This window comes from Drosophila innubila, assembly GCF_004354385.1.
Source record: "Drosophila innubila isolate TH190305 chromosome 3R unlocalized genomic scaffold, UK_Dinn_1.0 2_E_3R, whole genome shotgun sequence".
Classification (NCBI taxonomy): domain Eukaryota; kingdom Metazoa; phylum Arthropoda; class Insecta; order Diptera; family Drosophilidae; genus Drosophila; species Drosophila innubila.
In genome coordinates, this window is record NW_022995380.1 from 25,792,524 (window position 1) to 25,805,962 (window position 13,439).

Sequence of the window (13,439 nt, forward strand, 5' to 3'; positions counted from 1 at the left end):
AAATGTTGCTCGTGTTTCAATCGTGTGTTGTGCAGTGTAGGCACTTATTACTATCGCTTACTTTCACAATTTGTACACGAATTTTGCATTTAGTGTTGTCTCTCTCCCAAACTAAAAGTTCTTGCAGAGTTGCTGAGAGTCAAAGCTCAAGCCGGCAGCCGCTCAAATGCCGCTCTCAAGCTTTGTTTCGCTGCGACAGCGATCGCAGCTTATAAATAGCAGACAGAGCGCGTTCTAAGTCAGTTAGTTTTCAACAGTCGTTCAAAACGTCAACATCGTCGGAAACTCGGCAACAGAACGAGCCTTAAAGATAATTGTTAGTAACCGTGAATGTGTGTGTGTGTGTGTGAGAGAGTGAGTGTTTTTACGTGTGGTTGAAGAGGACTCAAAGACAGTGCTTTACTTATATGTGTACTAACCACATATAGGTACAAATGGAAAATGCGACTTGCTTGAATGAAAATGTTATGTGTGTCAATTTTGCAAGACAATTAATGTATTTGTAGATGCCACTAATTATATAAAACTATTGACGTTGTAATTAACGCATGAAGACTGTGGAAAATTTCTTCTCTAATTTCCAATCTACTGTCCACAGTCACCTACATATTTATTCAGCCAGCTTGAGTGCACTTTGGCGTGGAAAACCTGTATTTTCTGTTTGTGTGTTCGTCTCAGTCCTCGATCTCAACTACAGCTGTTGTTCCATTCGAATTTGTGAAATTTCTTGTATTTTTTTTTTGTCTTTCATTTCTTTGACTTTCTGTTGATGTTTTTGTTTGTTTTTTTTTTTTTAGCTTCAAAGCTGGTTTTTTATTTCAGATATTTGGATATTTTACAAAGGAAAAATGCTAAGACTCTGGGCATGCCTGCTCTTGGTCTGCTTCGCTCAAGCGGTACCATTCTATAGCGAGTAAGTACCAGAAAAAAATTTATAATTTAATTACCTTTGTGTGGTTCTTGTGTCTGAAATTTCATATCTCATAGTTCATGCATTCCATTGTTTTGTAGTTTATTCGTTTTTTAACGGTTAGTATCATAATCATAAACATTGTCGAACATTAGAAAATCAGGAATAATTTGTTTGTTTACAATCTAAATTAATGCACTTAACATTAACATTAAAGTATCCTAATAACTACTTAATAGATACCAGATAATATCAGCCCAATGTTTCTAATACTTACTGTATTCAATATAGTATCTTTATTCAATCGGTGATAATGCAGTGAAGTTTATTTACAGTGAAGAATTCGATTCAGCTTCCAGCTTGGATGACTCTGATTTATCATCATTCTCAGACAGGTGAAATTCTTACCTAGCAATCATTTCCAGCATTTGACAACCTCTTCACAAAACAAATTCCGAAACCAACGGCATTCTGTTCAAATATTAACACGGCAACTACAGATTTTTTTTTATGGGTTTGTGCTCATTGACATATCATAAAACCCACCTAAATGCAAGTTCAGATGTTTATGATATTTGTTCAAGCACTTTAAGTGCTTGCTTGGAGAAATTTTCTCGTTTACAACATTGACTTTGCAAAAAAAAACACAAAAAAACAAGCGCTAAACGATATTGCAAATAAAGTATACCGAAAAACTGAGTCCAAAGCAAAAGAAAACACAACAGACAGCAACAAAATCCCCGAAAAGGCGGAAAGAAAGTCAAATTGTGGTGACCTCAATTTACAAACTTAAGCCTGAGTCCCATTAAAAACCAACTAACTAATAATCCTCACAAGAGTATTAGACTATAAACATACCCTGCTTGTGTTGTTGGGCTTTATTTGAATGGAGAGATAAGTGTTGAGTTCAAGAATTGATCTCTCTATTTAATTATAAATAAAAGCGAACAACTTCCAACAAAAATCAACTAATAGATTATAAATATTTGACTTTGATTCGAGTAACCAATTCAAAACCTGTCCTACGCAAGAGATTGTTCAAGTAAATTCAACTAAATTAAAGAACGAGGCGATAAACACTGAGAATCTTGATCGTAAAACGCCGCAAAGATCATTTAACCCTACAGTTCAAGTATTTGCGAAAGGCATTGCACAAACAACAACAACACGGATGAGAACAAAGCCCAGTCAAAGTGGGTCATCGACTTAAGGGCATCCGCAAGAGATGGCAATGCAGATGAAGTTGCGGGATCTGACAGATGATTGTTGTATCTTTGTATCTTTCGGATCGCTGCTTGCATGTCTCTGAGCCTTTTACACATGGCTGACTACGTGGCAAAGCAGACAACCTTAGACACGATCTGTACACCCTATAACTATATAAATATTTACTTGCCACTCATTTTGACACATTTTTGAATGTTAGTCATGAAAGCAAACGCGAAAATTGCCAGACACGAAGCTAATTAACTTATGACACCTCATTAAATGCAATTTTGGACCCGGTAGCGCTCTAATTTAATAATTTAAAAATTCCCCTTAAAACTGGGTCAACTAGAGGCTGGCTGTGCTCAGGTCTGTGTAACTTGTTTGGTTCTACACGATGCGCTCCATGGTAGAGTTTTAATCAAATCAGCCAAGCATTGGGACCTAACCAGATTTGATTCGATCGCTCGTTGACCGACTGTTTCCAATGACTTTCGCTTTGGTAATCGAGGAGTTTTGTTTTTATTTTATGCATTTTTTATGAATCAACGGAAAGTTCTAGAAGTTTGTTGAAAGCAAGTCTTTGCTTTCATGTCAGTTTGTCAGGATTTCGATTGCACATTTCAATTTTTATATTTATCAATTGTATTATGTGAAAGCACAGAAATAATTTGTAAATAAAATTAATTTCACAACAAATTATTTTCACTCGCAGTTGTCAATTTCTCTTTGAATACGCTTCAAATAAGTATTAAATAGCTCAATTATTTGAATATATTTTCCCGTTTAAATAGCTGCAAGTAATTTTTCTTCAAGTTTCTCTAATAAAAATGCCGATTTACAGCAAAGTTCAAGGCAGGTTCAAGTCATTTATTTACCATCTCAAATCTTGCATAGAAATCTCAGTTCGTAAAATGCCCGAGTCCACGAAGATGATTCGACTTCAGAGGAAGAATTACCAGAAGTCTGTTCAAGACAAGCCCTTGTTCACAACGCAAATCGTGAATCATTCGAGTTTACGATAAAGGTGTCATAAAAAACGAAAACATTACCAGAAGTCAGACATAAGATCGACGCTAACCGACCGTGGATACTATCAAAATGTTGTTATGTTTGTCATTTCCAGCATATTATTTAAAGTATATAAAAACATTTTTTATAATTTGTTTAGTTTTTTTTTATGTCTTTTGTTTTTAATTAACTTCCGTGGCGTGCATTTATAATGAGCGTAATCAACAAAAAAGGTGCCGAATATATTGTAAAGAAACAAAATAATTTATATATATATATTTTAGGTGGGTGCCAACAGCGTTTAGATATATAGGAAAAGTTAACTTACAAATTTTTTGTCGCAGTTTGTCAATAGAAAGCGAACTTAAATTTGTTTGCACGAAGCGTTCCAATGACTCATATGGAATGAATACTGAGATTTATGAATGTATGTATAACTGGTACAATTGTTAGATTTTGAACACCTAAAATCGAGAGACATAAATCCTGTTTGATTAATGACACTGGAGTGCATCGCTTTTTGTTTTGGGAATTTTTGCAACGATATTTCGGGCATTTGAAAAAAATAAAATTGGTTTTCAGTTGATTTTTATTGTTATTGTATTAGCTTCACAGTTAATGGAGTCAAACAATTAAGTATGCAGCTCACAGAAATGCTGCGCAAAACATTTGCTAAACAATGAGCACGATCCGAGTGTATACTATATTATAGATATATGTATGTACACATGTATATAAATAGAGAGAATGTCGAGTCAGGCCGGAGCTTCTTCTTTTATGTGCGAAACAATGGAAGGCATATGAATTATGGTGGGGAACCGTTTTAGGGTTAAGTTCTGGTTTGGCATATGCATGAAACAGCACAAAACTCACCACACACACACAAACACCAACTGATTACAAAGGAAACACAACACGATAAACACTAACCGAACAGTACACTTCCATTTCCATTTCCACTCCACTCCACTCCATGCCACCCCCCTCCCACTCGACAGCTTTATGCAACATTTAACACGACCATTGCCGCTGCATCGCACGCTCTTTGGGCCCATTCCATATGCACCGCTTGAGCCACTTCGAGCACAGCCGTCACAGCGTGTGGCAAGCGTTTGGGCTGCACCGCCGCCAGCCTCGCTGACGGTCCAGCAGCCACGCCCCCAAGCCCAACTTAATGCCCCACTGTTGCCACTCTACAGCAGCAGCTACGGCAGCGACGGCATCACCGACACCGAGTTTGTGCCTCTCGAGCAGCAGCAGCAACATCAGCAACGGCAACAAGGACGACAGGATGTTGTTGCCACGCCGGTTTCCCCTCAGTCGGATCAGAAGCCCTTCAGTGAGTCACAGAATCAGCAATCAATTGAATTTTCCTTTCAAAATGTATCTATATCTATTCACACAGATGTCGATACCATCACCTCGGATGTGAACTCTCCCAATCCGGCAGTGTTCTTCCAGCAATCATTCCCATTCTTTGGCAATGAATTCTTCAACTCATTTGGCGGTTTTGGCTTCGGTAATGCCCAGGAACCTTGGTGGAAAGGGTGAGTAACAAGACATTGAAAATGTTCGACATTAGAATATTTTCCATATTATTTGCGTGTCTCGCAAAAGACCTGCAAAATATGTTTATTAGATTTTTATTTTCTTAACGACCTTCAAAAAATTTTAAGATACAATATTTTCTAAACTTATTCTGAGTAAAACCTTGGGAGAAATTAGTTTTAGAAAGGTTGTGATCCTTTCTATGTTTATCATTTAAGCAATTTATTCAGAAAAATCCCTCATAAAATTAGCTTTACTGTTCCCAAATAATCTAAGCTAAGATTTAAAAAAAAAGGGCTAAATAGTAAATCTCCATTCAGGTCTCCAAACTTTATAGAACTCATTTATTTATTTGCTGTTAAGTCTAGCACAAACTAAACTTTTAATAATATAACACAAAAGTTAAAAAAAAAATACAACATCGTTTTTAATTTGATCAAAATCTCCGTGTAAAATTTCAGTTGTAAAAACTTTTTAAGAACATAGTTTGTTTTGAACCACACTAATCATTTTTAAGAGACTTATATTCTATGCTATGGTCAGTTGATTTGGTGCTTTCCTAATCACCACACTCGACTGATTTTGATGTTCTTGGCATTTGGTAATTAACCGAGCGCAATGTCAAGTACGTTTGAGCTATTAAATATTTAATTTTAATTCGTAACGTCTCTCGAATTATCGCCAACTGCTGAAACTTTTGTTTATACTGAGCTGGCCATCGTGCATAATAAATAATAAGTGAATAAAATTTAATTTTTAAATGATCTTTTTAATATTCCCATCTATAATTGATGCATGAGAAACTTATTGTAATTTGCTTGGCCGGCTTTAGTTGGCCAAAGGTAATAATTTATCAATTAATTGCTCAGTCAGCAGCTTTGTAAACTGGCTTTTATTATATACAACCCATATACATATATTTATTGATATAATGCAATCTGTATACATAGATATAGACTCGTTTGCACTTTTCTAAATTGTTATTAAAGCAAAATTGTGAAATCAACTGGTCGAGTGTTGGCTGCATTTGTTTTTGTTGAACTGAGAACGAAAATCAGACGCAGCAATTGAAAAATTAGCGCTAAATACAAATAAACAGCAAGAGTTGAAATACGTATATATATATATATAAATGAGCTGAGATACACATCTATATGCTCATGTCGAGAAATTTCGAAAACTATGTCCACACAATGAACCGCTTTGTAGCGCAAATTGAATTGAAGGCAGGCAAAGCTGTTTAGCTGATAATTCCATAGATCATATACATACTATATCAACACATACATATACAAATATGAGTATGCCATAAAGGCCTGTGAAAATATATCTCCTCCATTCACAAATTTCTAAAGTAAACATTAATCAACGCTCACATTGATAAACCGTTACGATACGAATATGTTCACTCATGGGTTGCGTTTATTAGGCGCTGACTAACAGTAATAAACTTTATGGTACACCCATGAATCTATAGATACACCTTTATATACGAATTGTAGTTATGGGTGCATTGACTTTTAATTCGCAACTCCGCGGTTTGACAAAGTCATTAGCAAGTAATACTAGTTAATAATAAGTCGACTTTTAGCGAAGATCTAATCATTTTAAGGGATTGTCTGTCAGATCATCAGGCAGCTTGTTCGAATACTCACAACCAATATAATTTTGAGAAAATTTATAACGTAATTTGTTTAGTAGAAGTATCAATGAATGAATCAAAGTTCCTATCAAACATTTAAAATCAGGGAATAACAGCGGAACCAGTACCGGAACCGTTAGCCGAACTAACCGTTTCATTTTTAGTACCGCAACTGAAACCGTAACCGAATGAAAATTTTCTGTCAAGAACCGAATACCGAAACGTTTGTACCGGTACGTTTGTAGTAAAGTTGCTAGGTCAAAGAGTTGTCCAACTTCCAACTGTCATAACTTCATCAAAACTAAACCGATTTTCATTTTGATCATGATTTTACCTCTAAATTCATTCTGTATTCAATTTTTGTTCATTTAGAAAATTTAATTATTTTCACCAAAAATCGATTTCGATGGTAAGGGTCCCCCCCCTTAAAATTTTGAAAATTAAAATTTTTAAATATCAAGTTTTTACTTTTAATGAACTCCTTATATCGTTATTAGTATAAAACAACACTTAAAACTTAATTCTGAGACCTTTCATTTTTTTGTAAAAAATCATGTGAAATTGAACGAAAATTTAGACTTGTAAAGTGGCTAAATTCGCAATCTGACCAACTCTATACTGTCATAACTTGATCAAAACTGAACCGATTTTCAAACGGAATGTCATTTTGATAATGATTTGGCCTCTAAATACATTTTGCATTCAAATATTTTAAAATTCGTTAAAAAAATTGTTTTTGCTCTAGGTCTGCTTATTTCGCTGTCATATTTATTATAAAACGACATCTTAAAATTATAAATTCATTCAGTAATTTTTTAGGTTTTTCAGGTTCTATTATCGGAGAAAGTAGTCTTTAAAAGTTTTGTTTTAAAAAATTACAAAGCAATGATTACTTGCTGATTTTTTAAAATAAGCATCAATAATAATAATAATAATCGATAAAAATAAATATTTTTAATGCATTGAGAAAATGCAAAGATTTCATAGAAACGATTGTTATGGTGTATTTCTTTTTCTTGTATCTTTCTTCCTTGTCGTTGACTTATAAATTAAAAAAATAAACGGAAATTATCATTATATGTGATCTCTGGTTATTACAGATGTTTGAAAAAATTAATGTAAAATAATTTGGCTACAAGTATATTTTAGATTTTATTATTATTATTTGCTTATTTCTTCATCAATATTCTCTGATATTATTAATTATTGAAATATACAAAACGGTCTCTTAATTTAACTTATTCACTTATTTGTAGACCCAATGTGTGCACTGAGAAAGAGGAAAATGAAGGCGCAACCACGGAAACTGATGGTGATGAAAGCGTGGACACCTTTGGTCAGGAACGTGATGGCGCTGGCAGCGTTGTCCGCTCGCCGCTCTTTGGCCAGTTCCACTTTAGCGTGAACTCCTGTGCCGAGAAACCCAACAAGCACGTCTGCACCAAGATGTAAGTGGGTCAACAACAACAACAACAATACGATAACCGAATGCAGAAATGGCAACAATTTGCATAACCGCCAACGTTGCGTATACTTAATGTTTTATTCATTTCTTGTATCATGCACAGCGTTAATCAAAATGGCAAAAAGAAGACACTGACTCTGACACGTCAATGCTGCCATGGATATGGACGTCCACGCAACGCGGACTTCACCACGCCCTGCGAAAAGATCGAGATCAAAGACATCGAAGCAACAGCCGCCGATATGGGAGCCAAGCAGTTCATTGAGAGCGCCAAGAGTGCTGGTGAATTGGCCGATATGTTGGCCAGCAACAGTGGCAAGAAAGTGACTGTCTTCGTGCCCAACGATGCCGCTTTCCAGGAATATCGCGGACAGCATCAGCTGGAGAATGTAAGTGGACACGAAAATCCAATTGATGAATAAAATTGATTATCTACTTAATTGACTCTCTTGATTGCCAAGCAGAACGTGGAGGACTCCAAAGCCGAAGCTTCATCAATCTACAAACTGCACTCTGTCTTGGGCGATGTGCAGCTGGAGGATGTGCCCAACGAGAAGCTGCTCCAGAGTGAACTTCCCGGCCAGAAGATACGCATCAACAGCTATCAGCTACCGCCGGCTTTGAGCCCAGAGCCCTATCGTTATGCCGCCAACTGTGTGCCCATTGAGAAGCACGACAAGCTCTCGGAACAGGCTCTGGTTCACACACTGAATGGCGTACTTAAGCCTCTAACCAAAACGGTAATGGACATCATTCGCGATCGCGCCGATATGTCCATAATGCGTGCCGTCCTCGAGAAGACCAACATCAGTGCCATGCTGGAGGCCGACAAGCCAGTCACCATCTTTGTGCCCACGGATGCGGCCTTCGAAAAGCTGGAGCCACATCTCCGACGCACTCTGAAGGAGGGACGTGGCTGTGCTTCGAGTAAGTAAATAAAAATAATAAAAAAACATAAATAAAAATTTACTAGAACCGGAAGAGAAAAAGGTATTTTAAAATTATATCAAATTTTTTTTTAATCTACATACTAACTTAAAAACATTTGTACACTTAGTATAGGATACTAATAAGATTATGAAATACTTCTTCCTAATAAGCATGTTCATTAGGGTGCCTCGATTTATTCGAAAAAAAAAATGATAACCCATATTCGTAATCAACCGTCAATTCTAAGATGTTTTTACCAAGAAACTATAGTTGTAAAATCAATTCCTAGTCCTCGCTTTTTGAGTTGAAAAATTTTTGCGTTTTTAGTCCCTGCAAGGATGAAAATTATGTTTTAGGGAAAATTTGTCATTGTATTTAAAAGTTCTGGTACTAACACGAGTTTTGATACCAATCTTTTCAGGTTCGTAATAAAAATACTAAAGATATGGTAATAATTAATGTTAAAAATATAAAAAAAAAAACGTTTTTCAACTCAAAAAGCGGGGACTAGGAGTTTATTTTAGAACTATGGTGAATATATCTTAAAATTTACAGTAGATTACGAATTTGTGAATTTTTTGGCCCATACAAATCGTTGCACTCTAAGGTTCATCTAATTTTCGATTTCACAAATGTTATGATTAAAAGACTTCAGACTTTGTTCTTTATAGCAAGAAAAATTTTAAAGATTTTTATAGCTTACTCTGCCCTTTATTTATCTTGAAAATTTCATCAACTTCGAATATTAAATACAGAAAAATTTCAAAAAACAAATTTTCAAACTCAACATATTCCATATTGTACATATTTTGTATTCATAAAAAGCAGACAAATTGCCAAATTTAGCTATGCAATTTGATCCATCAAAATGTTTTCTATCCAAGCTGTACTAAGTTCCTAAATCCTCCACAGATATACTAAAGAACCATATGTTGGATCTGACCTTCTGCTCGCTGGCAACGCTGCCGGGAGCCAAGACGACCGCATATAATCTTCTCGGAGAACCGTTGCTATTTAACCGCACCCAACGTGCCGCAAACTCAACTGAGGAACAGGAGAGTGCAGTCTATATCAATAGTGTCGCTAAGATTCTGGATGCTGATATAATGGGCACCAATGGAGTGCTCCATATCATTGACACCATTCTGCCAACGGAATCGGCGTTGCCAATGACCTCGTTGATGTCGCAGAAGAATCTAACAATCTTCAAGCAGCTGCTGGAAGCCTCTGGTTTTGATGATCAGTTCGATGATTTGGACAATGTGACAATCTTTGCTCCTACGGATAAGGCTCTGCAGAACTCGGAATGGGCACGTCTGGTGGCAGAGCAACCGGAATCGTTGAAAGGCAACAAGGATTTATTGAAGTTCCTCAACTATCATGTGATCAAGCCCATGATTAAGACCTGCGATCTCTCAGAGAGCACCCTGCCCACCGTGGAGGGCACAAATGTTCGCCTCAATCTGTACTCCACCCATGCCCTCTTCTCGGACGTCATGAACCGGGCAACCGTTAACTGTGCCCGCCTGGTCCACTTCGATGACGAGAGCTGCGGCTCGGTGTTGCATCAACTGGACCGTCCACTGACACCGCCTCAGAATGTGAGTTTAAAAAACTGAAAACCACTTAAGCTTTAATATATAAAATAAATTTTTGTTTCCGCTTAGAACTTGCTGAAATCCCTGGAGGCCAATCCTAACTACAGCAAATTCTTGGAGTTGGTGCGCAAGGCGAACTTGACCCATTTGCTGACAAATGATTCGGACAGCTTTACGCTCTTGGTGCCCAAGAACGATGTATTCGATGAGCTGAGCGAGTCCAGCGAGTCCAAGGCGACCGCACAGAGTCAGGCCGAGCTTGTGGCTCAGGTCAAGACGCACATTGTCAACGATGTGGTCTGCTGTGCTGGCATCATTCCCACCAATTGGCCATTTGTGCGTTCCATCGAATCCATTTCGGGTCATCATCTACGCATTACACGCGATCGCCGTCCCAAGATCGAGAATGCCGGTGTTACCAAATGCGATGTGGTGGCTACCAATGGAATTCTGCACGAGATCAATGATGTCATTGTGCCCAGGCCAACCCAGCAACACCGTCGACCACAACTTTCCCCCAACTATCAACCCCATGACGATTTCGATGGTTTCTTCTAAGCATCAACCAAGTTTCAGAAGCGATATTTATTAATAAATATCCATGTCTATATACTATACACATATTTATATTATTTTATAATGATTTGTCAATTGAATTCGATTGAAAGCTCACATAAGCAAAGATAAAACTGCAGTTGAGAGTCTCTCTGATAAATAAAATACATAGAAATTTAAAAACAAATAACCGGTTAACAATTATTTCAAAACCATTCAAATTTGTAGAGCACTTTAAGTTGTGTTCAAACTCGTTGAGTTCTTTTCGAATCCGTAAATAGCTGTTCGATTTTGCTCTCTTCGAAGAGTATCAGAATTTTAAGAGAAAGCAGTACTCAAAAGCTGTGAGAGCCGTCAAGAGCAGAACATTTCGAACTCTCTCTCGAGTATGCTCTCTGGACTGTAAGCTTTTTTACGTATAGCTGTATTTAAGTGAGAACGCATTGAAGTGAGGAGCAAATGACGTGCTTGAAGTGCAAGTATAAATTCGTTCGACCTTTTGGTGCACGGCACAGTTTAATTAAGAGCACAGCAATGACGGGAACACTTCCAGCCACCTTCGTGAAGGGCTTCCACAATGAGGATCTGGTTCGTCGAATGGAATACCGCAAGTTAGGCGGCACCGGTCTAAAAGTGTCAACACTTGCGCTAGGTGGCGCCACACTAAGCGCTCTCTTTGACAAAAAGTTCGATCAGGAAGAGGGCATTAAAACCGTGCAGGAGGCAATTAAATCTGGCATTAACTACATCGATACAGCGCCTTTCTACGGCCAGGGGGAGTCGGAGCGGCTGCTCGGCAAGGCGCTCAAGGATGTGCCCCGGGAGGCGTACTATATAGCCACTAAGGTGGCACGCTACGAAATGGATCCCGATAACATGTTCGATTTTACGGCTGCCAAGACGCGTGAGAGTGTAAAGAAGAGCCTGGATCGACTTGGTTTGAGGTATGTGGATGTGTTGCAGGTGCATGATGTGGATGCTGCACCCAGTCTGGATATGGTGATTAATGAGACCATTCCCGTGCTTGAGGAGTATGTGAAGGCTGGCAAGGCGCGATTTATTGGTATCACTGCCTATGATGTGGATGCACTTAAGGAATGCGCTGAGCGATCCAAGGGACGTGTCCACATGGTGCTCTCCTATGCCCGCTACACGCTCCTCGACAACACCTTGTTGCGGCATATGAAAACCTTCAAGGAGCTAAATGTGGGCGTCATCTGTGCCGCAGCCCATGCATTGGGTCTGCTCTCGAATGCCGGTCCACAAGCCTGGCATCCCGGCAGCGACGACCTGAAATCGTTGGGACGACAAGCCGCCGATATATGTAAGAGACGTAACGTGGAGCTGGGCAAATTAGCCATGTATTACACGATGCAGCTGGAGAATGCTTCCACCTTCTTAATTGGTATACCCAATCGACACTTGCTGAAGCTCAACCTGTCTGTGGTCTTGAACGGATTGACTGCCGCTGAACAGGAAGTGCTGCAATATCTGCGCGAAAAGTGAGTAAACCCGTTTTGGGAAATTGTGCAATTCGAATTTGGTGTTAGCATTGCGTCAGGGGCACTCGAACTTGGCCTATGCCAACCCGTTTGTTGTTAAACTAAACTGGAACTCTTCATACTTGTCTATTGCAGTGTTTTTAAGCGATCCTACAGCTGGGGATCCACTCTATCGACGGTTGGAGACTTTAAATAACTCAAAAGCCATGGATTTGCAATGGAAACAAGTCGGAGTTAATGTCAATCTAACAATATAATCTATTTAAGAAATATCGACCTTTATGTTTACTTTTATTAAACATATATAGTACATTTATCAAAATCTATATTTGTATTTCATTTATTGCACACAATGCACAAGAGAGTAGCAACACAAAAATAAAAGATTTTCAGGAAATACAAATAACTTATGTAATTTTTATGGGAGCCAGTAAAATTTTACTAGCAATGTATAATGAACTCATCTTTTTTTTAACGGTAGGTAGATATCTGACGGACAGTTTGAGCAAGAAAAATTGTTCAGTTGTTTCACACAATTTCAATGATACATGCCTTTAAACCCTTAATAAAGTCTGACTAGTTGTAATGTGAATTATCTTAAATTTTGAACTAATTCGCTAAAAAAGACTGTTTCTTGTCAGATCTTTTGAGTTTCATTAAAAAATCTATATTGTTTCTTGAGATATCTCGAAAAAAAAGTAGCGTGCGCAACGTAACGTTCGAAACGGCTGTTTTTACATCCGTAAATAATTCTGATTTTTTTATGTAGAGGTTTTTTGTTTATTACGGAAATTATGTAAGCTTACTTTTGTTTTACGTCCGTTAGCTATTTATGAACCCGGCTTTTATACCACTTCACAATACTTTTGAGTACCTTAATATACCTTTTGTGTATATTTTTCTAAATATATCCTAATCAGGAAAATTATTCCAAAATTTGGGGACTAAAGTGTGACTTGTGCTGAATTTTTAGAGTATATTAAAATACAAATTTTTGAAGGTCATAATTACTTTAATGTCTAGACAGAATACTCTCTCAAATGTATAGTGGAATATTTGTTAATTTTTATAG

General features: G+C 37.5%; 2 protein-coding genes across 9 annotated transcripts; both read left to right on the forward strand.

Annotated features, from left to right (window-relative positions):
* The first annotated feature begins 203 nt into the window (after nt 1-203).
* LOC117792718 (transforming growth factor-beta-induced protein ig-h3) lies at nt 204-11,052 on the forward strand. Of its 8 annotated transcripts, none has more exons than XM_034632952.1 (10): nt 204-316; nt 798-913; nt 1,246-1,305; nt 4,126-4,466; nt 4,533-4,674; nt 7,574-7,765; nt 7,886-8,171; nt 8,247-8,709; nt 9,625-10,313; nt 10,380-11,052. In XM_034632952.1, exons 2-10 carry the CDS (start codon nt 849-851, stop codon nt 10,866-10,868), a joined length of 2,727 nt encoding a protein of 908 aa, XP_034488843.1. In that variant the 5' UTR covers nt 204-316; nt 798-848; the 3' UTR covers nt 10,869-11,052. The 8 variants fall into 8 exon arrangements, with proteins under 8 accessions (XP_034488843.1, XP_034488846.1, XP_034488847.1 ...); XM_034632955.1 differs by having other exon boundaries at nt 4,327-4,466; XM_034632956.1 differs by having other exon boundaries at nt 4,330-4,466.
* Nucleotides 11,053-11,372: 320 nt separating this feature from the next.
* Nucleotides 11,373-12,693, forward strand: LOC117792199 (L-galactose dehydrogenase). The gene is made up of 2 exons (XM_034632236.1): nt 11,373-12,367; nt 12,503-12,693. The coding sequence occupies exons 1-2, from the start codon at nt 11,400-11,402 to the stop codon at nt 12,561-12,563; spliced, it is 1,029 nt and encodes a 342-aa protein (XP_034488127.1). The 5' UTR covers nt 11,373-11,399; the 3' UTR covers nt 12,564-12,693.
* The last annotated feature ends 746 nt before the right edge of the window (nt 12,694-13,439 follow it).

What these genes read in the sequence shown, in the direction of transcription:
- LOC117792718 (XM_034632952.1), top strand. Translation starts at nt 849, where the DNA reads ATGCTAAGACTCTGGGCATGCCTGCTCTTGGTCTGCTTCGCTCAAGCG. An exon ending in AAGCACGTCTGCACCAAGAT is followed by an intron (nt 7,766 to 7,885) that starts GTAAGTGGGTCA and finishes TATCATGCACAG; the next exon opens with CGTTAATCAAAATGGCAAAA. An exon ending in GACAGCATCAGCTGGAGAAT is followed by an intron (nt 8,172 to 8,246) that starts GTAAGTGGACAC and finishes ATTGCCAAGCAG; the next exon opens with AACGTGGAGGACTCCAAAGC.
- LOC117792199 (XM_034632236.1), top strand. Translation starts at nt 11,400, where the DNA reads ATGACGGGAACACTTCCAGCCACCTTCGTGAAGGGCTTCCACAATGAG. An exon ending in CTGCAATATCTGCGCGAAAA is followed by an intron (nt 12,368 to 12,502) that starts GTGAGTAAACCC and finishes TGTCTATTGCAG; the next exon opens with TGTTTTTAAGCGATCCTACA.